The sequence below is a fragment of the Homalodisca vitripennis genome, chromosome 2 (genome assembly GCF_021130785.1).
Source record: "Homalodisca vitripennis isolate AUS2020 chromosome 2, UT_GWSS_2.1, whole genome shotgun sequence".
In the NCBI taxonomy this organism is placed as follows: Eukaryota; Metazoa; Arthropoda; class Insecta; order Hemiptera; family Cicadellidae; genus Homalodisca; species Homalodisca vitripennis.
The window spans coordinates 61799020-61824441 of record NC_060208.1 but is presented as its reverse complement, the minus strand read 5'-3'; the positions used below and the strand labels follow the sequence as shown (position 1 = coordinate 61824441).

Genomic DNA, 25422 nt, shown 5'->3' with positions numbered 1-25422 from the left:
GTGAGGTATTTTCCCCTGTTTATTATTCTATTTAATTTATTTTTCTTGTTTCTATTTAGTTAGTTTAATTATTTGATTTTGTAAATATTTATACACTTTTTGTTATCTGAAGAAGTATGCTGACATACGAAAATTCATAAAAAGAGTTTACCAATATCTGGTTTTTTATTTTCACATGAAGAGAATACATATTGATATTGAATACAAAATTAACATTCAAAATACACTAGATAGTATGCTCTATAACGTAAAAATAAATTCCAGTTCAACAGGTCCATATAGATGTTAGAATTTGAGGTCGATTGCGTTCTTTTTTTAACATTACGTTTTCCGCAGTTTCGTGATCGTTTAAAAAACTTCACTTAAAAGCTGATGTAACTGTGTTTGTTGAGTAGTAAAGAGTCAGTAATATAACCAATAATTAAAACTGATAATCTCGCGACTTCTTAACAATCTCTGCGATGTCTTGATTATAACAGTCATGAAACACTGTATTGCAGTTTGTTTTCTTCAAAGAATGACCATTGTACATTTATTAATTAAATATTGAAAATGTTAAATCTTTTTTTTATATATGTAAGTGAAATAATTATATTATTTCAACGTGTTTTACACTGAATACTGAATTTGTTATTATTTGGTACTATGTAAAGTGATTACTACTTTCCCTATAATTTTATATGAACTTTGGCTAGGGATTATTGTGTACACAATGTGTTGTAGGGTATATTCAGTGTTGCACTACCAAATCGGTATGTTCGATTTTACGCGGTTAAAGTTGTGCAAGTCGTTTGGTAGAGTAACAAGTGAAGTACTGTCAGTTTTAAGCTTTCATCTAAACTGAATATTAATTTTTAATTTTTGTCAGTGTTATTCATAGACGTTTTGTTTCTTTGGTGAGTAGAGACATTACTATTGGATTGTAAAATCATGTACATGTTGATATGTTCAACTAGTCTATGCAGTAACAACAAAATGGTGATGTAGGCTCTTTGTGCATAAAGTAGATCCAAAAGACGCCTTTCGATGACGACAGTAGTAATCAAGAAGCTTTATATCACACTCAGTGAAGTTGATTTAATCTGTACATAAGTTAATGCTAAATTTTAGTTGTTTCTTTAATATTTTTTTAGGTAGGCTTAATTATCAATAAATGTTAGGCCTAACCATAAGTAGTTTATTGTTTTAAAGGCAAGACCAAGGCTTCAGTATGTAAGTGTCTAACACTCCAATGTTCATAATATTGAATCATGAGTAGAACAATATAAATGCTGTCAGACATGTTAACCAGGTAAAGTAGTTGTAGCCTAGTAGTATAAACTTAGTATAAGCAAAGTTGTATTATTTTCTATAATCTAAATTGTGTATTCATACACAAATACATAAATAAATTTCTTCGACATATAAAATCTTAAAAGTTTATAGGAATAATGCAGTTCGACATTATTGTTCCAGATTAATTCAAACTTGAATCATGTGTATGGTATTTGAATGATGGCCGCAAGAGATTCTATTGTTCACGACAATGTAACATAGGTGAATAAAATTATAAACAGGTTAATTCAAATTTTCACTGTACAATACAAGTAATGGGTTCATAGCCTCGTAGCTGTAAGATAAAAGGCCGGGGCGGCAAATCACGAATTTGACGTTACCAACGTATTCTGCTCACTCTCCTGAACAAAAAATAATATAGTAGGCTACTAGGGGGTGCAAATGACAAATAACATGATTTTAGGGGGTATATTCATAAGTGGTTAAGTTTCTAATGTTTTAATGTTCAGTTTGTGTGCTGTGTCTGGATAATCTGTTTACTTGAATATTATCTGTGGCCGGGACTGATAGCAGCCTGATAACGTATCTGTTATCTGAGTTCTCGGGGGCAGAGTCAGTTCTTCACAAGATATCGTGTTCAGTAGGTGAATCAACCAACCATCCACTAGTTCGACCAACCCTAGTGAATTGTGTGTGTCGGAGTGTTTAGTATTGCACGTAAAGAGTTTACGTTTTAACCGAAACGAAATTATTTCCTTTTTAATTGAACATGGAATTTTTAATAATGAGTGTATTTATTCGTCGTGCAGTCGCGTGTTGTTTTTAAACCGGGAGACTTTGTTGTTTCGTTGCAATAGGAAAATTAGAAAAATTAGTTAAGAAAAGAAGTTTTAAATGTTGCAATTTTTAAAAATCCACTTTTTTGTTGCTGCTGCTCAGCTATATCCGCCAACACACTAATGGTAAGTGTTCTCTGTTAATATCCATCTATATTTTTATATTTGAGTTTTTCATGATTTATTAAGTTTTTTAACTTTACATAATTGCCTTTGCATTACATTTCAATTTATATTTCTGATCAGCCCTTCTAGAATTTAGGTACTATCTCGAGGGATGTTTTTCTTTAATTGACATCAGCGCGGGAGGCACTGGTCTCATTTCGATAACAAGTAATTAATTTGTTGCTCGAAATTAAGAAAAACATTGTTTATTTTGACCAAAAGGTAATTCTAAGCAATATATGGGTCAACCTCGATTTTTCTCATATTACAATATAATGTTACAATAGTCAATTAGAAAAGGAAATGACTAGAATTTCTTGCCGGAAAGCAGTTATAGGGAGCAGGCAACCGCCAGACGGTCATATATTGCTTAGAGTTACCTATTAGTGATCAGGGGCACTGACGTGATCTGGGCTTCAAATTTGGAACTACTCGAGTTAATTTTTTTTCTAAAAGAGCAAGCAGCGCGAAGCGCTGCGCAGCGGGCAGGCATCGTGCGTGATCCTTTTTTTATTAAAAATTTCTGATAAATTGTTATTACATATTACAATATAATGCAGGTAATGTATGTAAAACAATTTTAAACACATAATTACATGCTGGAAAGCAAAGTAAACCAATATAATCCGCCCAATACAAAATCTCCGTAAAAATCTGGTAAAGGAATCTGTGTCATTCCTTTGGCCTGAATCAATTCAGTATATACGAAGATCACGCACGATGCTTGCCCGCTGCGCAGCGCTTCGCGCTGCTTGCTCTTCTAGAAAAAAAATTAACTCGAGTAGTTCCAAATTTGAAGCCCAGATCACGTCAGTGCCCCTGATTACTAATAGGTAATTCTCGCGGTTGCCTGCTCCCTATAACTGCTTTCCAGCAAGAAATTCTAGTCATTTCCTTTTCTAATTGACTATTGGAACATTATATTGTAATATGAGTTGCCTGCTCCCTATAACTGCTTTCCGGCAAGAAATTCTAGTCATTTCCTTTTCTAATTGACTATTGGAACATTATATTGTAATATGGTAAAAATCGAGGTTGACCCATATATTGCTTAGAATTACCGACCAAAATTCTGCTCATTTCAGTATTATTTTTCATTTACGTTTGCAAAGATGGCGGCGCAACCGATGACGTCATCACGAGGTTGAATCATGGTCATTGGTCACAAAAGGTCACGTGACACTAGACGTGGATGTAGAACATGGAGATATTACTGAATAGTTATTTAATTTTTTATGTTCTAGAACTTCGTTATTTCTCATTTCCACCCCATCAAACCTTATACTTTTTTTGTTCTATAGGACGATTCCAATAAGTTAATAACGCAAAACTCGTATTTTTCCGCTCCGGCCGTTAATTACCCATAGCCTACTAAGGATTCCTTAAATCTACTATTTGTTATTAGGCTATACATATGTACATATTATAAATATAAAGAGTTTAAGATAACCTTTACAAACACTTGTGATCTGAGCTTGAATTTGAGTACCATCTCGAGGGATGTTTTTTATTTTGCCAGAAATGCGGAGTGGCCCCTAGGTGACATTGGAGCCCGCACTGATGGCTAGGAGCATTTCTGAACGGTATTTTGACGACCTCAGATCACGCCCCAGATCATCCAACTTCCACTGCCCATTTGAAATCAAGTACGCCATCTGATTGGCAGCAAGTACAACGGTTATGTACATGTTTTATTTATGTCAGACATGTTTATACTTCAAAATAAATGTAATCATCGATACCTAATTCGCATCTCAAATCTTAGACTATCAATCGATATAAAAGTATCTATAGTCCTCGGTAACAATCATATGTTTTAAATTAAAATATGAATTTAATATTTACAGTGATCAAACAAATTATTTTAACCAAAATTAGGAAATCTGAAGATGACCATATTTGCTCCTCTCACAGTTACAGTGTTGTTTCTTTTCCATAAATTTCACATAATGGGTTTTTCGGTACGAGTCCACCATGTTGGTCACGAAAAACATGTCATCATCTTTCAAAACAATGCCGTGTAGTTTTCCTAAAATTGACTGCCATTTTTAATAATCAAATGTTACTTATATAAAATTGAAATATTACATTACGAGTATTATTTGAAAGCATTTACAGCTGTTGATGTAGATTATTTAAGTTAATTGTTCACAATAATTAATCAGTATCGATTTATTATATCGATGGTTATGATTAAGTAATATCGTTTGCCAATTTCGGTATAAAAAACCGGGTCCGCTTATCGTACCCTACCCATACATATATCCTAGATTTGTTTTTTATATTGGAATTTGAAATAGCTTACCTCTAACATAATTTAGTTTAAGTAGTCATTTCTAGGATTCTTTACTCATAAATATCGATGATGTGATACTCTTGATTATTAGAGTGTTAGATGCTTATTGTACTGCAGCCAAGACCAATATAAATATAATCATATATTCACTATGCATATTATATTAATTAATTTAATGTTAAATCCTCATGTTTTTGGCTAATTGGTGCATAAATTAACTGATAACTTGGCTACTTAATCAACTTTTGAGCCTTTGAAAATACCAGATGGATGATAACAAAATATTTAACCCACCTTAATTTTTCAAAACCCTAAAATATAACTGAAGAAATTTTAACACCCAATCAGTTATTTTAACATTTACTAAACTAAACAACATATGGGCACAGTTCTGTTCATATGAGGGGGTACCCCAAAAAAAAACAGGAATTTTGTTTTAAATATACATACCTATATTTATTTTTTTTTACAAAACAAACTTATCACCTTTAAAGTATTCTCCATTGCACTTTATACACTCATTGTTGTTTCCAAAGTTCAAAACATGTTTTGTACTCCTCGTCAGTGATGCCTGCCATTTCCTCCGTTGTTTTTCTTGACATCGGAGACCTTTCATGTCCCTTTTCATTTGTGGGAATAAAAAGAAGTCACATGGAGCCAGATGTGGTGGGTAAGGTGCGTGTGGTAGCGAAACCATGCCATTTTTTGGCCAAAAACTGGGTGACAGACATTGGTTGTGGTGAAAAAACCAGTCCCCTGTTTGCGACAAATCGGGTCTTTTGCGACGAATGCTGTTCCGTAGTCTACTTAAGACTTCAAGATAAAACACTTGATTTACTGTCTGGCCTGGTGGAACGAATTCTGAATAGACAATACCCTTTACATCAAAAAAAAAACAAATGAGCATTGTTTTGACATACGATCTGACTTGACAGCATTTTTTTGGTCTGGGTGATGAAACCGTCTTCCATTGGCTGGATTGTTGTTTGGTTTCTGGGTCGTACCCATAACACCAAGATTCATCACCTGTAATTATTTTTGACAAGAAATCTGGATCGGCTTCAAGTTGCTGCTTCAAATCACGGCAGGCTTCAGTTCAACGTTCTTTTTGAAAGTCAGTGAGAGCACGAGGCACAAACTTGGCGGCAACCGTATTCATTTTCAAGTCTTCGGTTAAAATCCGTTGAACTGAGCTCCATGACAGTCCACTAGCCTCTGATATTTGCTTGATACTCTGTCGTCTGTCTGTAAGTACAATTTCTTTTACTTTCACAAGATTTTCGTCTGTTCGGGAAGTCGATGGTCGTCCAGAACCAGGTTTGTCCTGAATTGACATGTCACCATTTTTAAACCTAGAAAACCATTCGTACACTTTGGTTTTCCCCATCGCATCGTCTTTGTAGGCTGTCTTTAACATTTCAACTGTTTCAGCGGTGTTTTTGCCAAGCAGAAAACATAATTTCACAGCTGCACGCTGTTCACTCAAACTTGCCATCGTAAAAAACGGCAAGATCACAAAACAGCACTAGCAAAAAATATTACTGCACGGGGACAGAACACGTCAGGTCAACGCAACAGGCGGCACTGAGCTGGCAAAGAGCAGTGCTATTCCGGAAACTTTTGGGTACCCCCTCGTTAGGCCCATTACAATACATGAGCACAAAAATAAAGTATACATGCATACATCCAGAAGATCATTTTAAACACATATATATATATATATATATATATATATATATATATATATACACCCATATGCTACAAACAGATGATTGGGTACTTTGGGATTATACCGACCACACCCAGACATGAATCGTTATTTGACATTTTGCTTCTACTGATTACTAGATTAGCATAGAACAATATTTCGTCAATATAAAACAGGAATTGTCTTATCGCAAATCCCTCCCCATCCTCAGATAGAGGTCAAAGTCGAGCGGTCTAGTAGATAACGTGATTGCAGGGTCTCGCCGCCCGTTCAGCTGGTTCGTCGCTTTGTTGTACTTCCGTGTTTTACCTCTACATTTCTCCAAACACAAAAATTCAACAAAAACGAACATTACCAAACTAAAACTAAACTCTTTATTGAAAAAACACTCAAAACTTATTTTTATTCTTGATCACATTCCGCCACCCAAAATGCGAGTGCCTCCGGCCATCAGCGCGGGCTTCGGCAGCACCTTCGGTGTGCCTCTTATTAAAGTCTCCCCACTGTTATTTCAGTAACAGCTAGACTGAATGATTTGGTGTTCTCATAAAGACTTTCTGGTTTTAGGTTACTCAGTAACCAGTAACAGTTGAGGCCATTTCATGCAAGCAATGAGGTTAGGAATGGAAATATTATCTATGGAATGTTATGCAATATTAGTAGACTTATATTAGGTTATCGTAAATATGTTACTATTAGTATCAAAGTTAAAAATAAACTTTACAAGCGCTGATGTGATCTGGACTTGAATTATAATACTATCTCTAGGGATGTTTTTGCCAGAAGTGCAGGGTGCCGAAGCGTGATCTGGCATTTGAAAATTGGATGATCTGGGATGTGATCTGAGGTCAAGAAAGTACCTATCAGAAATATCCCCTGGCCATTAGTGCGGCTTTCATTGGCGTCTTTGACTCTACCCTGCACACCAGGCGAGAAAAGAAAATCAATATAATACTCAAATTCAAGCTCAGATCACGAGAGCGCTTGTAAAGGTTACCTTACACTTTTTATATTTATAATATGTACCTAATGATGTAATGTAATATAATATAGCTAATTACAAATAGTAGATATGGCTGCTAGTACGCAATAATTGTGTTGTGTAGTGAAAATTTGAACTAACCAGTTTATATTTTTACTTGTTTATCAGATTAGATGTTACTTTGTCACTACTAACACACTAGTTATTTAAATTTTTGTGTACTAACATGTTACCATGGTAACAGGTTACTAGAACGTAATACCTCAACACATTATATTGTAATAGGTTATTGAGAAACGGCAGAAGTTTTCGTCTCTAGCGGCCATTATGCAAATACCATACACATAATTTAACTTTGATTGAATTAATTTGGAACAATAATGTTGAACTGAATTACGTTATAGACTTATAACATTTTACTATAGTGGAGCTATATTTTTATATACAAAAGAAATATACATATTTTAGATTATAGAAAATAACACAACTTTATTTATACTATGTTTGAGCAGCTTAGTAGTTCCAATTTGACTTTACAGGATAAACATGTCTGATAGCAATTAAATTGTTCTAATTTATAGTTGATTTGATCATTTGAGTGTTGCATACTTATCATACTGCATCATTTTCAAATGTCCATGTTTAACCCTTTTGCACATCAATTTGTTTGGCCACGCGTGTCACAGCATAATAGTAAAGCTGCATCAAACCACTCATGTAAATATATTATTATTTATGCTATATATACTTAGTAGTATATATATATATATATATACACACCACAAAATGCAAAACTAGTTGGTGTTGTGAAAACAACTAAGAAAGACGATCTTCAAATTCTGTATCAATTGCGATCTACAGAGAGTATTCTGATAGTCCACCTGAACAAAACTAATTATGGTTTAGGGGGTGGATGTCACAGCCATTCAATTCGCCACTGTAGCAATTTTAAAGTTGAAAATTCCAATTTATAAGCCATTAAATGAAATGGCTCAATCATATAATTTGATGTACGTTACCTTGATGTACGTTACTTAAGATATCAGTGAAACAGTAAGTATAAATTATCATTAATTTTTAAGTTCTATTTTTTTTTAATTTCATCACATGGTTGAGAGAAATAAAATCACGGTTGGGAGGAAAATGTACATACTTGCGTATTTATTTACATGTAAATAAGTAGTTAATAAATTGAAATAATTAGATGTAAAGTAAAAAATAGATTATTACAGTAGAGTATATTACAGCCATTGGAAAGTTGCAAATATCCACTGGGAGACTATTTTTCTTTAACATGTATTGGCTTAGTGAACACTTTAATGACTTCATCCATTCACCACCATAGATGGGTTTGGCAAAACCTCAAGAATGCCATTTGAGGTACACGGATCACATCCGCTGAGTCTGGTTCTGAAGGTAGTTTGTGTATGCCGATGATATATTTCTCACAATCGTAACAGTAGACGTAGCTCAGTGAGTTCATCTTGAGCATGTCTGGAGTTGAGGCTGAAAAAACAACAATCATCCGTTTGTTGTTCCGTCATAACAGGCCAAGAAATACCAATATTTGAGAAAATGGTAATAGGCGACAAACAAAATTATAATTATGTTTAAGACTGATAATGTACAAATACAGAACGTTGGTTTTGAACTTCTGTATTTCAAATCCGTCAAAATATATGACATAAAAACATTGTAAATACTCAGAAATGTGTCCAAATACCAGTGTAATGGCTGTGTAATGCAACTTTAAAGACCAAAATGGGATCTTCACAACTTTACAGACAATAGTTAGGTGTAGCTGTGAGGGATTTTCAAAATAAGAACAGGCCTATTTTGTTAAATAATAATAATAATAATATTCCTTTATTGCATAAAAAACAATTACAACAATTGCATTGCAAGCGTCAGTAATGGTACAAAAAATACATCAGTTTATTTGATGATTTGTCAACTAAAATTATTATTTAATGAAAGGCAATAATCAGAACCAGGGATTTTTCTCGTTGCTCTTAATTTTCAAAATTTTCATCCCAGCGGCCCATCATAAACTCATCAACAGAATAAAAATGCCTTTGATACCAGGAGGTGTTTTAGATGAGCTTTGAATTTTTTTGGATCATCAAGTTGTTTGATAACTTCAGGGAGCCTATTGATTATATTCTGACACCAACTTGTGACGGCAAGTGTTCAAAAGCAATTGTTCTGTGTTGGTCGATTCTAGAGTTGTCCCTGCCTCTAGTCTCGTACTGATGGACATCCCTACCCTGCAGCAACTCACATTTGAGTCTACAGTACAGGGCGACATCGAGAATATAGAGGCAGGGTAAAGTCAGCAATCCAAGCTCCCTAAAGGAACCTTTACACGACTCTCTGGGGTTCAATTTTGAAAGAATTCTGACAGCTTTCTTTTGAGTTCTAAATACTCTTTCGAATTTGTACTTAGAACAGCTGCCCCACAGTCTCAAGCCGTAAGTCAAATGTGGATGTAATCAGGCCAAAATATGCCATTTTCAATACATCCAAAGAACAAAATTTTGCAAGATTTGCGCAGGACAAAAATGCCCGAGGCAACCTTGGAGCAAACCTTTTCAATGTGATCGTCCCATGTCAGTCCTCGGTCAAGGTGCATTCCAAGGAACTTAATGGATTCAGCTTCATCAAGAAGAACATCGTCCACCATCACTGCAGGCCGTAGTTTTCTTGGTCTTGTTGCTGCCGGAGGCAAAAGTTCATGACGTTTGATTTCGAGCTGTTTGTTTTCAGATTGAGTTTTTGAGAAATGCTCGATGCATGAATTCAACTCAATAAATGCCTTCACTTCGAGATCGTGTTTTGATTTTGATCTGATGCAGAGAGTCGTGTCGTCAGCGTATTGAATCACCTTTCCATTCTGGATTGATGACGTCAACCTATTGACGTAAATTATGAAAAGGATTGGCCCTAATATTGATCCCTGAGGGACACCATAGGGCATTTTCACTTTGCTTGACATGGCATTCGCGATCTGTACGCACTGCTCTCTATCCTGAAGATAAAGACGAGAGCCAGTCGTGCGGCAGACCCCGAATACCACTTGTCCACAACTGGTGCATCAGTTTTGCATGATGCACACAGTCAAAAGCTTTGGAAAGGTCGAGGAATATGTTTAGCACATGTTCTCTCCTTTCCAGGCCATCGACAACATTGTGAATGAGATCCGTCACAGCATCGATTGTCGATTTGTTTTTTCCTGAACCCGAATTGTTCGGGACAAAGAATTTCGTAACGGTTCAAAAATTTTTTTGAATTGTTTGAGAAATGCTTTTTTCAAAAATTTTGCTGAAAACAGGGAGGATGGAAATCGGACGATAATTGCTTGAGATGCAAGGATCGTCTTTCTTGAAAATTGGAATGACTTTGGCTGTTTTCAATGCAGTGGGGAAAACGCCTTGTGCAAAAGAGAGATTAATCAATTTTGTGATTGTGTCAAAAAGTGCTTGAAGCACCCTTTGATTAACCATACAGACATTCCGTTGATGTCGCAAGACTATTTTTTGTCTCAGATCTTGCACGATACGGGCCACCTCAGCCTCACCTACAGGAAAAAGAACCATAGATGAGACCGGTCCCGTCAATGGCTCTTCGCGAGAGCTGTCCAAGATAAACGAGTTATCTGGTTCAGCTACGGCCGAGAAAAATGTGTTAAATTCACTTGCCACTTTAAAGGGATCGTCAATTTTGTCATTTATTGTTTTTAGTGTCGGAACCGAGAATTTGGAAAATTGTGGTTGATTTTTGCTGCTATTAATGATGTTCCACGCGCTTTTTGAAAAGCTTTCTGATTGTTGTAATTTGGTCTTCGACGTCTCGTGCCTTGGCTTTCTTTATTTCTTTTCGATAATTTTGTTTGTAATTGCGAAAAAAAAGTTTTTTGAACTCTTCATTTTCAGTCTTGACATATAACGAATGGTAAAACATGAGCCTTTCTCTTAGTTCAAGAATATCCTGGGTAATCCAGGTATTCTTGCCCTCTTTGATACGCTCTTTGAAATTTTTGAACGGGCAAGTGATGTTTAAAATGAAAAATTACTTTGCCAAGAAACGCGTTGAAGGCGTCCTCTACTCGGTCAAAAGAATCCAAGAAAGACCATGATTCTTTCTCGAGATATTTTTTTGAAAAGATTTACATTTTAAACGGGCATTAAGAATGTCCATGTAAAATTTAAGTACAATCAACCAGTTTTTAAGTAATTGAGTAACACACAAACACCATTAGATTTTTATACAATAATAGATAACATATGTTTATATTTGCCATGCATTTGTAAAGGAATTTTTAATTTGAATTTCACTTCATTTCATTTTGTTTCAGAAAATCCGTGGGTCAATAAATTGTATTTGATCCTACAACTCTCTGAACGATGTCTTCAAAAGGTATGACATTATATAGACTACACTTAAAGGAATAAATGTATGAATGTCATTAGAATGACATCAATAACTTCCTCATTCAGCAGGCATTGTCCTACTCTGAAGATAATGGCTAGGGACTATGGAAATTGTTATTAACTTGAATAAAATTGATGACTTATTTGTAAACTAAAATAAATAATTTTCCTCACCAGCATTGAAAAGTTTCAGAAGGAGGGATAACATTTTGGAGATTATTGTTAACTTGAATCAGGCTTAATTTAATTAGTGGAAAGCTTATAGTGTATTTCTATTAATTAGGAGTACATCCCAATCACATCACATATAATTGAGGCATTTTTATGTCAAAAATTTGTTTCAAGTTTAAAAGAACAATATATACATATTGTTGTCATTGTAACAGTTTTAAAAAATCTAAAGAGGAATTTGTTTGAAAAGTTTTACTATTTTAAATCTACCTCTCAGCTATGCATTATTTCTTTATATTATTTCTTGTACATTTTACTTAACAGTAATAGAAACTCACATGTGCAGTTGTATGTGGCGAGTTGATACTTCAATGCTCTAGAACAAAAAAAAAGGGTTTCGAATTTTCACAGTTAAGAAACACGTTTTTATAATAAGAGAGATCATGTATTTAATTAAAACACCTCTTTGAAGCTAAAGATAACTTAGTAGGACAAGTGGAACACACACCTTCGTAATCTATACTTTGTGATGATTTTACAGGCAAGAATACCTCGAAGAGTGACACACCTCCAGTGGAGGAAGAGTTTTCTGTGGAGAAGGTCCTGGATGTGAGGATTACTAAGAGTGGAAAAACAGAGTATTTTCTCAAGTGGAAAGGCTACTCTGAGTAAGTTCTGTTTCAATTCTTTTTTTATTGTTGTATTCACAAAAATCATGATCTTAGCCATTTGACACGATCTTAGCCATAAAGTAATTAAATTAATATTATTAATTTTTATTCAGCTGCAAACAATTAATAAAATTGTTTTATTTATATTTTTAATTTTAGCTCTTAGACTGCTGAGCACCTCACTGAGTAATGAAGACACTCACACCAACACTGTAACTTTAATATGTGATAACTAACATAAGATATGACAAAAATACTCTTAACTAGAATATGCAATTTCTAGTTAAGGGTAACTAACTCTTAACTTTTATGTTTTTCTTTTTTTTAGATTAGAAAAACATGTTTTATAGTATTCAGGGTGGCCACCCGACCAGGAAAACCGGGAATAAGCTGGGAATTTTTCTGAGAACTGGGAAAATTAAAAAAATTGTTTTTCCATCTCCAAGAACTTATAAAACCCAGACATAATGTGACAGCTTCTTGAATCAAGAACTGATTCATCACTAAACATTGTATTTTACGCGACGTGGCTCGTGAAATTGTGAATGAAAATCAACATATGTTCGTGAGTTACATCTGACGCCTGTTGATCTAAGGTTACCTCCACTGCTGCAGTGAGTTTATCTTGGTTAGTTCTACTCCTGTGCCGTGACAAACCTCCACCCCCCCCCCCCCGCTCTAAAAAACCGTAACAATGCATTGGACAATTAAAAACGCCGACCGATCGTTACTGACTTAAGATAAGATAAGATAAGAATCTCTTTATTCATAGTTGTATACATTTTATACATGAATAGTGTCAGCATTGTATATACAATATAGTTGACTAATCTTTACATTAACAAATTAGAATTCTGGGTATATTTTCCAATTTAAAATAGCCATACATAATATATAACGGTTAATCTATAAACATTATATTTCTGCAAGTTCATATTATAAATTAAAGAGAACTTTAAATTATTAAAAATAAGCTTCAAATTAATGAACTAACTAATGGGCCATCTGATTCATAAAATTCCTCTATTGAGTAAAGTGCCTTTGCTGTCAGGTAACTTGTTAATTTTTTCTTAAATTTTGGCAAGGTTTGTTCCGATCTAATGTGGCAAGGTAATCTTTGAAGAAATTTTAGTCCCACGTAGGTTGGGCTTTTTTTATAGAACTCAAGATTATGATGCCCAATTATTCTATATCTGGAATTCCTGGTATTGTATTTTTGAGTAGGATAATCTGATATTTCAATACATTCTTTTGCAGTTAAGATTGTGGCAGTAATATATAAGGCAAATACTGTTGGAATTTGTAGCTGAGCAAAATAAATTTTAACTGAGTCTCTCCATCTAAGATTTAACATGATCCTGACAGCCTGTTTTTGTAATTTCAGAATTCTATTGAGATTTGCTTTGACTGTCCCCCCGTATAGGCTAATTCCAAAGTTGATGTGAGAATGAATGAGTGAATAATAAATCGTTTTCAATGTTTTGAGATTGCTCAGCTTTGACATTCTTCTCAGAGCAAATAATCCAGATGATATTTTGGATGAAATTCTATTTACATGGTTTGTCCAGTCTAAATTTTTGTCAATCGTCAACCCTAGAAATTTTGTGCTGTCTGTTTGATCCAGTTCATGATTCTCTATTAGGATTTTAAGGTTGGTCTCTTTATTTGAATTTTGTTTTGTGAAAAATTGCATAAGGTGTGTTTTTTCATAATTGACTAATAAATTTTTTTGGGCCATATTTTGAATAAGATTGGAAATATTAAGAAAAGATGATAATTCAAGCTGTTTTATATTGTCCTCTGTTACAAGAAGATTAGTGTCATCTGCATATAAACAAATTTTCCCGTTTCCCATGACCACACTGGGCAATCCCTTCAAATAGCATACAAACAGCAAAGGGCCTAAAATGGAACCTTGGGGGACGCCATATCTTATGAACTGTTGTCTTGATTGAATTTTGTTGATTTGTTTTCCATTTTGCTTTGTTATCTCAACATATTGCTTGCGGTTTGTTAAATAAGATTTGAACCAAGCAGCTGTTTTTCTATCAATATTGAGGTTTTCCAAAATCTGTAGTAATTTAGGATGTGAGACACTGTCAAATGCTCGGCTCAGGTCAAGGAAAATGGCAGCCACTTTTTTCTTTTTATCAATATTTTCAATTATTGACTGCACAAAATCAGTTGCAGCTGTAATCACAGACTTGCCAGATCGGAAACCATGCTGTTCCTTGTCAAATAAACTATTAGATTCTAGATAAGAGGCAAATTGGTTGTACACTACTCGCTCACAGACTTTTGAAAAACATGATAACTGAGAAATAGGACGGTAGCAAGATACATCATGAGGGTCACCCTTCTTGAAAACTGGGACAACTTTGGCAATTTTCATTTGATCAGGAAATATACCTGTGACAAAAGAGGAATTAATGAGATGAGCCAGAGGGCCACTGATAACTCTACCACATTGTTTTAAGACAGCCACAGACACATCATCATGGCCTGATGAGAGTTTATTATTGAGAGAGGCAATTATGGTGCTAACTACATCTGAATTTACTGGTTGAAAGTAAAAGGACTTATTCATTTGGACATATATTATAGTTTGGGAATTCTCATTTAGAACAAGGTTATTAGGCAAGTTTGGTAAAATTAAATTTTCTACAGTTGATGAGAAAAAACTATTAAAACTTTCGGCTATACATAAAGGATCAGAAATTTGTCTACCATCTACATTCAGAAGTAATTCTGAGTTACAACCAGTTAACTTTCTACCCAATTCATTATTAATTATTTGCCAGGTTGATTTTATCAAGTTAGTAGAGCATTCAATCTTTCTGTCAAAAAACTTTTTCTTTTCTAAAATGACATTCTGTTTTAGTTCTTTCCTTATGTGTTTTAACATTTCTTTGGTATCACTATCTTTAGTACTCCTAGCCTGTGCACTTAAATTAACTAATGTAGCCTTTTTATTCCTAATACTGTCAGTTATCCAAGATTTACAATTTGCATTAATTTTGACTTTGGTTAAAGGGAAATGTACATTAAAATGATACATAAATGTGGTATAAAAAACATTGAATTTTTCTTCAACAGGAGCACAATACATATCCAACCAGTTTTCTCTCTCCAAAACTTTCACAAATCCATTTACACTGCTTTCAGAAATGTTTCTACTAAATTTATAAAAGCTATTGGATGTACTTTTTGTTTTTACATTGTGTAATTCCAACAATTGTCCATCATGGTCAGAAATTTCAGTTACTATGCCAGTTATACATGTAAGTTTTTTATCTATATTTGTTACAAAATTGTCAATGGCAGTTCTGGAGTGATCAGTAACTCGAGTAGGAAAGTCAACTAAATAATAAAGGTTAAAAGCTTTCAGAATATTTACAAATTCTATATAATATGTGTTGCTATGCTCTAATACATTTATATTGAAATCACCTCCCACTACAATATTACTTTTACCATGTCTTTTTGCTACTGTGCCTAGGAGAGAATCAAACTTAGTTAGGAAGGAATCATCATACTTTTTGCATGGAGATCTATAAATACATACTAGTAAGTAGGAGTCATCACCAAAAAAGAGTTGAGAAAGACAACATTCAAATTCTTTGTCTTTAAGCAGAGACTTAATTTGAGGGTACATTATTGGTTTTACTTTAATATTACTGTTACTACGAGTTAGTATCATTGTTCCCCCACCAACTGTGGTTTTTCTACAGTAATAGCTGCTTATTTCATAATTTGGAATTTTTAGGTAAGCAAAATCACTTTCAGAGCATTTATGCTCAGTTAAGAATAAAATTTCAGGCTTTGGCTGGAATTCAGACAGTGTTATGTCAAGCAGATCGATTCGAGATGGTAGGTGCTGAATATTTTGATGAAATATTAATAAATTACTACGCTTATATTTTGAAAAGGGTTTTTGAAACTTTGATTTTCCCTTTAAACTAGGCCTAATTTTAAGTACTTTTTCTCTAACATTATTGTAATTTACATTTGGTTTTAATCTAAAAAAATACTGCTTGTATCATTGGACAAACTTCAGCACTAAACGAGTAATACGCTTTAAGCGGTAATGCGGCAGAGCGGAGGTAACTGCGATACAAAACTGGTTTTATAGTACTTAAGTATTATTCAGTCGCCAAAGTGGGGTCTTCGGACGAAATTGTCCAACTCTTATTCTTTAGACAACATAGTGTTTTGGAAAGACGTGTGTTAGATAGATAGCACGTGCCTAAAAATACAGTGTTATAAACAGGCTTCGGAGTTTGGTTCCTTGAATAATATAATGTTTGAAGGTTTGATAAGAGGTGCAGCCCAGGTTTTTGAGTACACCAGCATGTTAGTTGGATTTATACAAAGCTTAATAAGATACCTTTTGGAGAAGAAAGTAATGGATTAGTTACAACTAGTAATGTCGAGAAGGGGGCGTTTACTTCATGTTGCACAGCAATGACAGAATGACCTGAGGGGTGAGCAGTAGGAGAAACATTAATGTTTAGAATTGGCGGCAGATAAGCGCCATTGTGTGGTACTGCTGCTCACGTCTGCCATTGCTAGTGTCAATAACGTAATTTATAAATAATATTATAATTGAAGTTTGTTTTTTCTGTGTTTATATTTTTCACTTTGAAGTAACGTGGTATTCTTGGGCTTCCCCTTCCCCCACAAAATATAAATTAATTAAGTAGGGTTCAGATGTAAGTATATGGTTTATTTGTTGATTATACTGAACCGACCTTGTGTTCAGGTGAAATCATTGTTTCGTACCGAAAGTTCGTCCACTGCTAGACCTCTGACCCGCAATACTGGGCTGCAGTCTGCACCATGGTAGCGCTGTGTTGGTATTTATTTGTTGTCTTTGTATTTCCAAATTGGACACATGTATTTTCTAAACATCACAGAAAGGAAAGTTATTATGTATACACAATGTTATGTTATGTTAGGTTATTTGATAAATCATCATAATTTCTCGCATATCGCTAGCGACGAAATGCTAGAGTACCTCAGCTTTGTGGCATTTCTTGCAAATACTGCTAGTGACGATAAAACGTCATTGTTGCACTTGGCGTAAGGGTTAAATACAGTACTACAGTTGTCTATTTGGTTTGAAAATAGACTTGTATACTCCTATACCATTAGCTATGAAATTTGCTAGGCCACCACAGTTTCGCGGCATTTCCTGAAAATACAGCTAACAACAAAAACCGTTACATTGCACTCAGCGTAAGAGTTATTATTATTATTATTATTATTATATTTAGTTTTAAATCTGACTAGAGAATCAAAAACCGGGAATTTGAAAAAAAAGGTTTTGAGTTTTCTCTTTAAGTTTTATGCTTAAAACCCTATAAAGTAAAGTAAAATGCATTTTTGTTTGGATTACATACAAACAATTTTTAAGGGCTTAAAATATGACAGAGAGTCATCGTCCATGTGTACAAAATTACAATTTAATTTTTACTCCTGTAATTTAGATCTGAATCAAACAAATGTTTCTTCTGTTGTATTTTACTAAAACATGCTAGCTAATATATCAAAGTTAAGAATAAGAATTGTACTGTTTTTTATATAAGTAAAGTATAGATTCTAGCAAACTATATTTTGAATAAAAATAAAAACATTTTTATTGAAATCACATTAAAATTCAGTGTTTGATATAAAAGATTGGTGACTGTTTATTGGTTAGGTTTGTAAAGCAGTGACATTTGAATAAACCATTAATACCACTATAAAAAAAAATTGTGTCTCTGTGTTTTGGTACAAACGAACCTGGAATGGTACTCTTAGTATTTTATCATATTTATATTTTCAACATTCTTTTAAATGAATATTAGAGTAAAACTCTGGTAAATCGAACTTGGATTAACCACAATCTGGGTAAATTAAAATGCGGATGATGACGTGTATATAAATATCTGAGCAAAATAGTATATATTCAACCACAGAACGCTGTGCCGCTGAAGAGTGAGTGCGTGCGTAGTGTGTAGCGACTTGTGCGACTATCGTGTCCTTGAGAGATTATCCCACCTCTCCTAACCAATTGCACACTACACTGAGCCTTGCACCACTCCTAAGCTTTTACCGCTGCCTCACATCAGTGCTTACTGCAACGCCAGCCAGCTCACGCTATTATTAGTCAACTCCTTAGTACATAATTCATTCCCCCTATGCACCAATTCTAAAACTTTATTTTTAGATGTAATTGGATTATCCAAAATGGCTGCCCCCTTTATTTTAGTTAACTGGGGTTTTACTGTATTTACTTGAACACCCAAAATATGTACATAGGTAATTATACTGAGTTATCTTCATTACCACTTTCAGTATCAGAGAATATCCTAGGGTTGTACACTGTGTAACTAGCCTTGATTATTGAAATTGGTGGCACATTGGTCCATTCTTTGTTCAATCTATCAAATTCGTCTAGAAAGACACATTTAAAAATAATTTATTAACGTATATACAACATTTTGTACATCATGTTCTGAACTGCTTTTTAACTCTGTAAATGCGTTTGGCCAGACAAATTCCTGAAAAATATTTGAGGTTAACCAATTCTAGCTAACCAAGAAATCATAATATGCAGCAAATGTTCAAGCATTCCGTAACAACCATACTCAAGCTAGAGAATATTTCCAATTTATGCTCAAACAGTTTTAATAATTTACCGGTAAGTTGAGAAAATGGTGAATTCATTTATGTACTAATAAGAATTCTATGCTTTAATTTTTTTACTCTTTTCATGTTATCTTTAAAATATGCACTTAATAACCAACACTTATTGTTATAAACTGAACTAAATAATACATGTTGAACAACACTTTTGTTGCTGCTTGCATTAACGAACCACTAACAACTTGATAGTTGCCAACACAATTACACTTTATACTGTAAACATAGTTTTTGGAATCCTGTGTACCTCTTTTTGTTCTGTTTTTTTTTACAAGACTTTATCTAATTTTTTGTAAATGTTATAAATGCGGTTACAAACTTAGCTCTATTCACAATCTCTGGAGCAATTCTTCTGCTTCGTTTGCACTTGTTTATAGCATACCAGTATTTTTATATATCAAGTGGTTGTAAATTTTAAAAATTAAGGTTAAAGATTATTTGAAGAAAGTTCATTTCCTTTGATTCGTTGAAAGTATATAAATCATAATGTATATTTAGTCATACCACAAGTCTTATTATTCAGCTTTGTCATATTAATAGAAATATACAAACACATCATTAGACATGGTATTACAGTAAGTCAACTTAAGCCATAGCCTTAAGAGATAAATCTATAAGGAACTTTTAAGATATAAAGCTATAAGGAACTTTTAGGATGTATTGTTCTTGATACGGAAGGATCAAGGCTTTTTTCTGATTGCAGTGAAGAGAATACCTGGGAACCAGAAGAGAATTTAGATTGTCCGGAGCTGATCCAAGAGTTCAAGGACGCAAGAAAGAAAAAAGAATCGCTCAAAAGGCAGGAGGAAACAACACCCAAACAACCTGCCAAGAAAAAGAAAACAACCAAGGATGGTAAAGAAGGGAAAGAGAAGGAAGTGAAAGAGAAAGAAGAAAAAACACCACAACCGAAGAAAAAAGTTGTTGAGGTGATGACATATGATATGAACTATGAATGAGGTGTAGAGAACTAATTATTTGAACTTAGCATTAAATACAATAATCCGGGCTGTGAGGAACAATTAATGTGGTTAATAGATTATTATTTAAACTAAAATTGTTTGAAATGAACCAAACATGTCACTAAGATATTTATTATATAATAAGCTAGAGTTTAATCGGTTTGGTTTAACAAGATGTATGTGAAATGAAATGAAATGAAAATATGTTTATTTATAGAGGCGAACCTCTATGTGGGGAGGAGAGGGGGAGTAGGTGTAAGCCAGTTGTTGAAATCACAGGTAACCGATGTATACAGAGACTGTGTACCATGGTATGACAACTGTTTTAATTATTTTTTAAATAGTTTAGTACATTTATTTTTCTAATGGCTACTAGTAAAAGTAGAGTTCAAATTAATGACATTAGTGATATACTAGATGACGATTTAACATTGGGCTTAAGTGCATGGCAGTAGGCCGCCCCAAGGGAAAAATAAAAAAAAAAAACATCCAGTGATGAAGAGACCGATTTACATCCTCCACCTGATCTAGGCCTATTTATCCCTCACAATAGCGATGATGACATGGTAGGTCATGTGACTGATTATGAAATTGATTTAGACGTAGCTGCTCAGGAAACGAGTGGGTCTCAAAAAACAGAAAAAAAACACCTCTGAAGTTTATACATTTAAGTAATTACACATTTGTTGACTAAATTTTGAGTACACTTTGGTTTCTCAATGTAAACCTCCTCAACCGCTACCCCACTCTCTAAAACTTGAAAACCTGCTAAAGGTAGGCACCTGTAGTGTCTGAAATAAACTAAAAGTTTAGTCACAATCTGTTGTCTGTAAATAAAATATAAAGTGTAAATTTGTGTAGATCTGGCATGTTTTATAGTTACAACACATAAACACATGTACTTGCATGTGTGTCTTGCTTGTGTGTTGTGTACTTGCATTGTTTTATGTAGAGCAAAAAAATGGAAAACCGCTAAATTTATTTTGTATAAATTTTATTCTTTTACAGTATATTGGAGGATAAATAATATTTAAAAACAGAAGAAATAAGTTGATACACACATTCAATTAAAAAAATATGATTTGATGCACCAATAGCTTTAAAATATACATTAAACTTGGGACTTTGATTTAAAAACTACAACAAAATATTTGTTTTCAGTATTAAATCAAAATTATACTGGAAAAAATATAATGGTGCAACAAAAAAAAAAACATTGTTTTATTCTACATTTAAACTGTAAACATAAAAAAATCATACATTACTCATTTTTCATAATAAAAAGTGTTAATATACAACACTGTACTTACTGAACATTTAAATACAACCAGGTAGAGAAATTAGCACTTAATGAGTTCTGAAAGGGTTAACTTCTGACATATATTGATGGTTTTACAGCAGGATGACACCCCAAAAGGATTCGAGAGAGGACTGGAACCAGAGAGAGTGATTGGTGCCACAGACTCCAGTGGAGAACTTATGTTCTTGATGAAGTGGTAAGGATGTTATTTTCATTTTTACAAAACTTGGAAGTGAATTTTAATATTTTATCCAAACGTATCTAGGGTCTCAATGACTTTTAGGTTTTTAATAGCCAAATAAACATGAATATTTTTGTTTTGAAAAAAGGAAAGTCTGATAAATATAATAACTTAAGACAGTCATTATGTTTAGATTTTTAAATAACTCTCTCACAGATTGTTGCCCATCTAACGTAAGCATAATTCCGTTGAGCTTTTTTTAATAAAATTAGTAAACCAGCTCATTCTCTTTTATTAAAGATGGCCCGTAAACATTGAGGTCAAAAGATATGTGGGAATGAATATGTGCAAAAAAAATACTTTTAAGGTTTTAAAATTTAAAAAACATGTCAATAGAGAAAAAATACCAGAAGTAACTTTGTTTAATTTACTTTTACTTCAATTCCCTCCATATGCGTTTCATTGAATTCATACAGTTATTAGATTTGGTTGTGATACTGAATAAAGTAAGCATTAGACAAATTTAGAAATGTTGATTTTTAATATTATTAAATTATCTTGAATATTGTACATTAATAACTAATCTTTTAATCCGTTGTTCTTAAATGTGTATTTATTTATTTACTTACTGTTATGGTCTCTGTGAAGAAAACATAAAAATAAAAAAACACCAATTCAAAAAGTTTTCCAAAACATTTTCTTGAGTTTTACAAAAAAATTTTTATCCAAAGTGTTCAAGTTTGGTATCAAATCAAAGCCCATCAAATTCTCTTTAAAATGAGCCATCTCAGTTCTCAGATTTTAGAATTAAGGTCACGTTAAAAACACTGCTTTTTCTGATATTTGAACATTTGTAACTAAATGACTATGAGGGTTAGCACTTTTTTAAAATTATATTTTAGTTCAGGATCTCAGATATATAAATATACGGAATTTTAGCCTAATCTGAAATGGTTAAGTTGAAAACTATTTTTTCATGGTTGATTTGACATGAATTTCCCATGATTGTGCAGTCATTCAACATAATTCTGATTCTGTCACATTTGTGTGGCAGCTGGAAGTCTCAGTCCAAGTTGATAAAAAAACTATTTATAAATACAAGTCTAATAGATACTGGACCCTTTAGGTAATACTAAGTTGTTCTTCATAGCACATGTTAAAATGATTTAATAAATGAGGTTATCTTGTGTTTGTGTCTTTTCTAAGTTGGATCATTCAATTCATGCATTTTTTTGTGGTATCTTTTTCAACTTAAGAGATTCAGCAATTAGTTAAAGTAAGCGGTCTTCATTCTTGTTAATTCTTAACAATTGATCAAATTAAACCTAGTTTAATATTGTGGATGTTTTAGGCAGGCAACCATGTTTATTCTATGGAATGTATATCGTATAATTGTGTTATAAATTGCATATATCTGATTCTGTAGCACAAGTATGGTGCCATTCTATCTTAGAGACTGCTTGTCTGCATGGGCTCTTGAACTGCTTTTCAAGCTCATGCATTTCACTAGTCTTGCACTTCCTTTTTCAACACTGATGATAGCTATGTTCTGGGATGGACTGTGTTGTATTGTGATCTGGAACTTAAGAATGAACAAATATTGTTTTTAGGTTGACTGGTTCAACCCTTTCATCATTATTACTGTAACTTAAGTACGCATCATCATTAAAGAGAAGGTTATAAACTTTAGAATTACATAGGTTTTCATAATCCATCATCACACAAAGTGTGAACAAACTGTTTCATAATAAACAATTAGAATAAACCAAACCAACCAATGTGCAAAACCAGATGACAACATAATAAAAAATTGTCATGTGTTATTTTAGAAAATAAAATATTTTGGTTGGCTATTACATCCATCTAAATACTTTAATTTCATGTCATTCTTTATTTGAACAATAGTTTTTCAAGCTTTGATCTCACCAAATTAGACAAAACTTGTCTGTTAGGTCCGTTTATAACATTTGAATTAAATTACATAAGTTTATTTTCGTATACAATAAATGACATATTACTGCTTGATTGTATTTATGTATAACTTATTGTGGGTGGTTAAGAGCAGACACTACGAATACATTATACTGAGTGGCAGTTATCTGAAACCATCCAATTAACTAAATAACACTTGAAGCACTGATATAATTAAAAACATGTGCTAAATGTTACAGATACAGTAAAACATTCTATGCTTATTAAGAAAAATAAACAACCAGAGAGGCACTACAAACAAGTATACAAAAACATGAACATCTTTATTAACCAACATTTTTCTATATAATATGTCAATCATATTGCGACAGTAACCATTCGTTTAGCAGCAACAAATAGCAACCCTGTCTCTCAAGACAACTGATAATGCTGTTAACAGGAAAACCTAAAATTTCTTACCTGTGTATATGGTACAATTGTCCTCAGGACTCGGTTGTCACGATAGCCTCGTCACAACGTGTTATTTAGTATTATTACTCTATATACACATATAAGTACGGACTGTGTTTGTGGATGGTTGCACCTGTAACGGTGGTAAATTTTATGTGATGTGAATGTATAAATGATTATACAATTCATACCTGTGCATTCAATCGTAATATGAATCCAACTGACGTGACTATAGACATTCCGACAATATTTCATGGTAGAAATACATTGAGTTTGTTGAACAGTGGAAAGTAAAATGTAGACACTGTAACCAACATGTGACTCGGAATGTAGTCCATAGGGAGGCACAAGGTAACCAGTACGGTTTACTTTACTGAGTTTTAACAGTCATTACAACCTTTAGCTGGTTGCAACACCCAAAACCATTCTGTTAGAGGAGGCAGAGAGTTTGTATAGTTTAGGAAATTAAAAACCTTCATATAAATTGTGTATAGTTTAATTAATTAGTTTTGTTACATTAATAATGAACTATTTTTGAGCTCTTCTATAAATCTTGCAAACATAACTACTCCAATACGTAAATGTTACTAACCTGTCCACAGGAAAGGTACTGACGAGGCTGATCTGGTACCTGCAAAGCTGGCTAACATCCGATGCCCTCAAATCGTCATTCAATTCTATGAAGAACGGCTAACTTGGCATACTTCATCCACAGATGAAGCAAGTTAGAATTTACCAGGATTCATCAGTTTAATCACCATTTGTTTGTTTTCTACTTCTTTATTTTTTCATTTTAATTTTGATGATAATGAAACACATAGGCTCTTAATATTCATGGTAGTATTATTATATTAGTAATGTTACATCTGGACTGTTTGTTTTGACGATACTCAGTGGAATTATTGAAACTTAATTTTTGCTTCAAAACTACTTTTGTGTTACCGGTGACTTAACATTACAGGTTTAAATTTATTTATTTCATTTCATGTATAAGGTAAAAGTTTTAATACACAGAGTGTAGTAAAATTATTTTAAAATACATATTAACTGATTTGAATAGTTAAAAGTTGGAAAAATACAATAACTGTTGTTTAAATAATTTCTTCAATAATGAGTAGTTGATTGTATAAAACTTTAAATACCAAAACCTGTGCACAATAAAACATGTTTCAGAAGTGAATATTGAGTATTTATTTCCTACTCCTAAGTCCTGGTACGCACACAGCTAAGTCAATCGTACGCCTGTCCGACTTTCCCTGTCGCATTGCAATATGAGCGCACTTTGATAGATATGCAATAGCAGATGTTTTCATATGGGATTACAAGAGCAATAATGGTGCTTAAAATGAAATCGTCTTAACAAATATTTTTTCCCC

The 25422-nt window shown here is 33.3% G+C and overlaps 1 protein-coding gene across 4 annotated transcripts; it reads left to right on the top strand.

Annotated features, from left to right (window-relative positions):
* Positions 1 to 738: 738 nt before the first annotated feature.
* Positions 739 to 25125, top strand: LOC124354041 (chromobox protein homolog 1-like). Of its 4 annotated transcripts, none has more exons than XM_046804200.1 (6): positions 739 to 896; positions 11617 to 11678; positions 12405 to 12531; positions 19925 to 20150; positions 21585 to 21679; positions 24649 to 25125. In XM_046804200.1, the coding sequence occupies exons 2-6, from the start codon at positions 11666 to 11668 to the stop codon at positions 24773 to 24775; spliced, it is 588 nt and encodes a 195-aa protein (XP_046660156.1). In that variant the 5' UTR covers positions 739 to 896; positions 11617 to 11665; the 3' UTR covers positions 24776 to 25125. The 4 variants fall into 4 exon arrangements, with proteins under 4 accessions (XP_046660156.1, XP_046660152.1, XP_046660154.1 ...); XM_046804196.1 differs by having other exon boundaries at positions 21582 to 21679; XM_046804198.1 differs by lacking the exon at positions 739 to 896 and adding an exon at positions 1037 to 1133 and having other exon boundaries at positions 21582 to 21679.
* Positions 25126 to 25422: the final 297 nt, after the last annotated feature.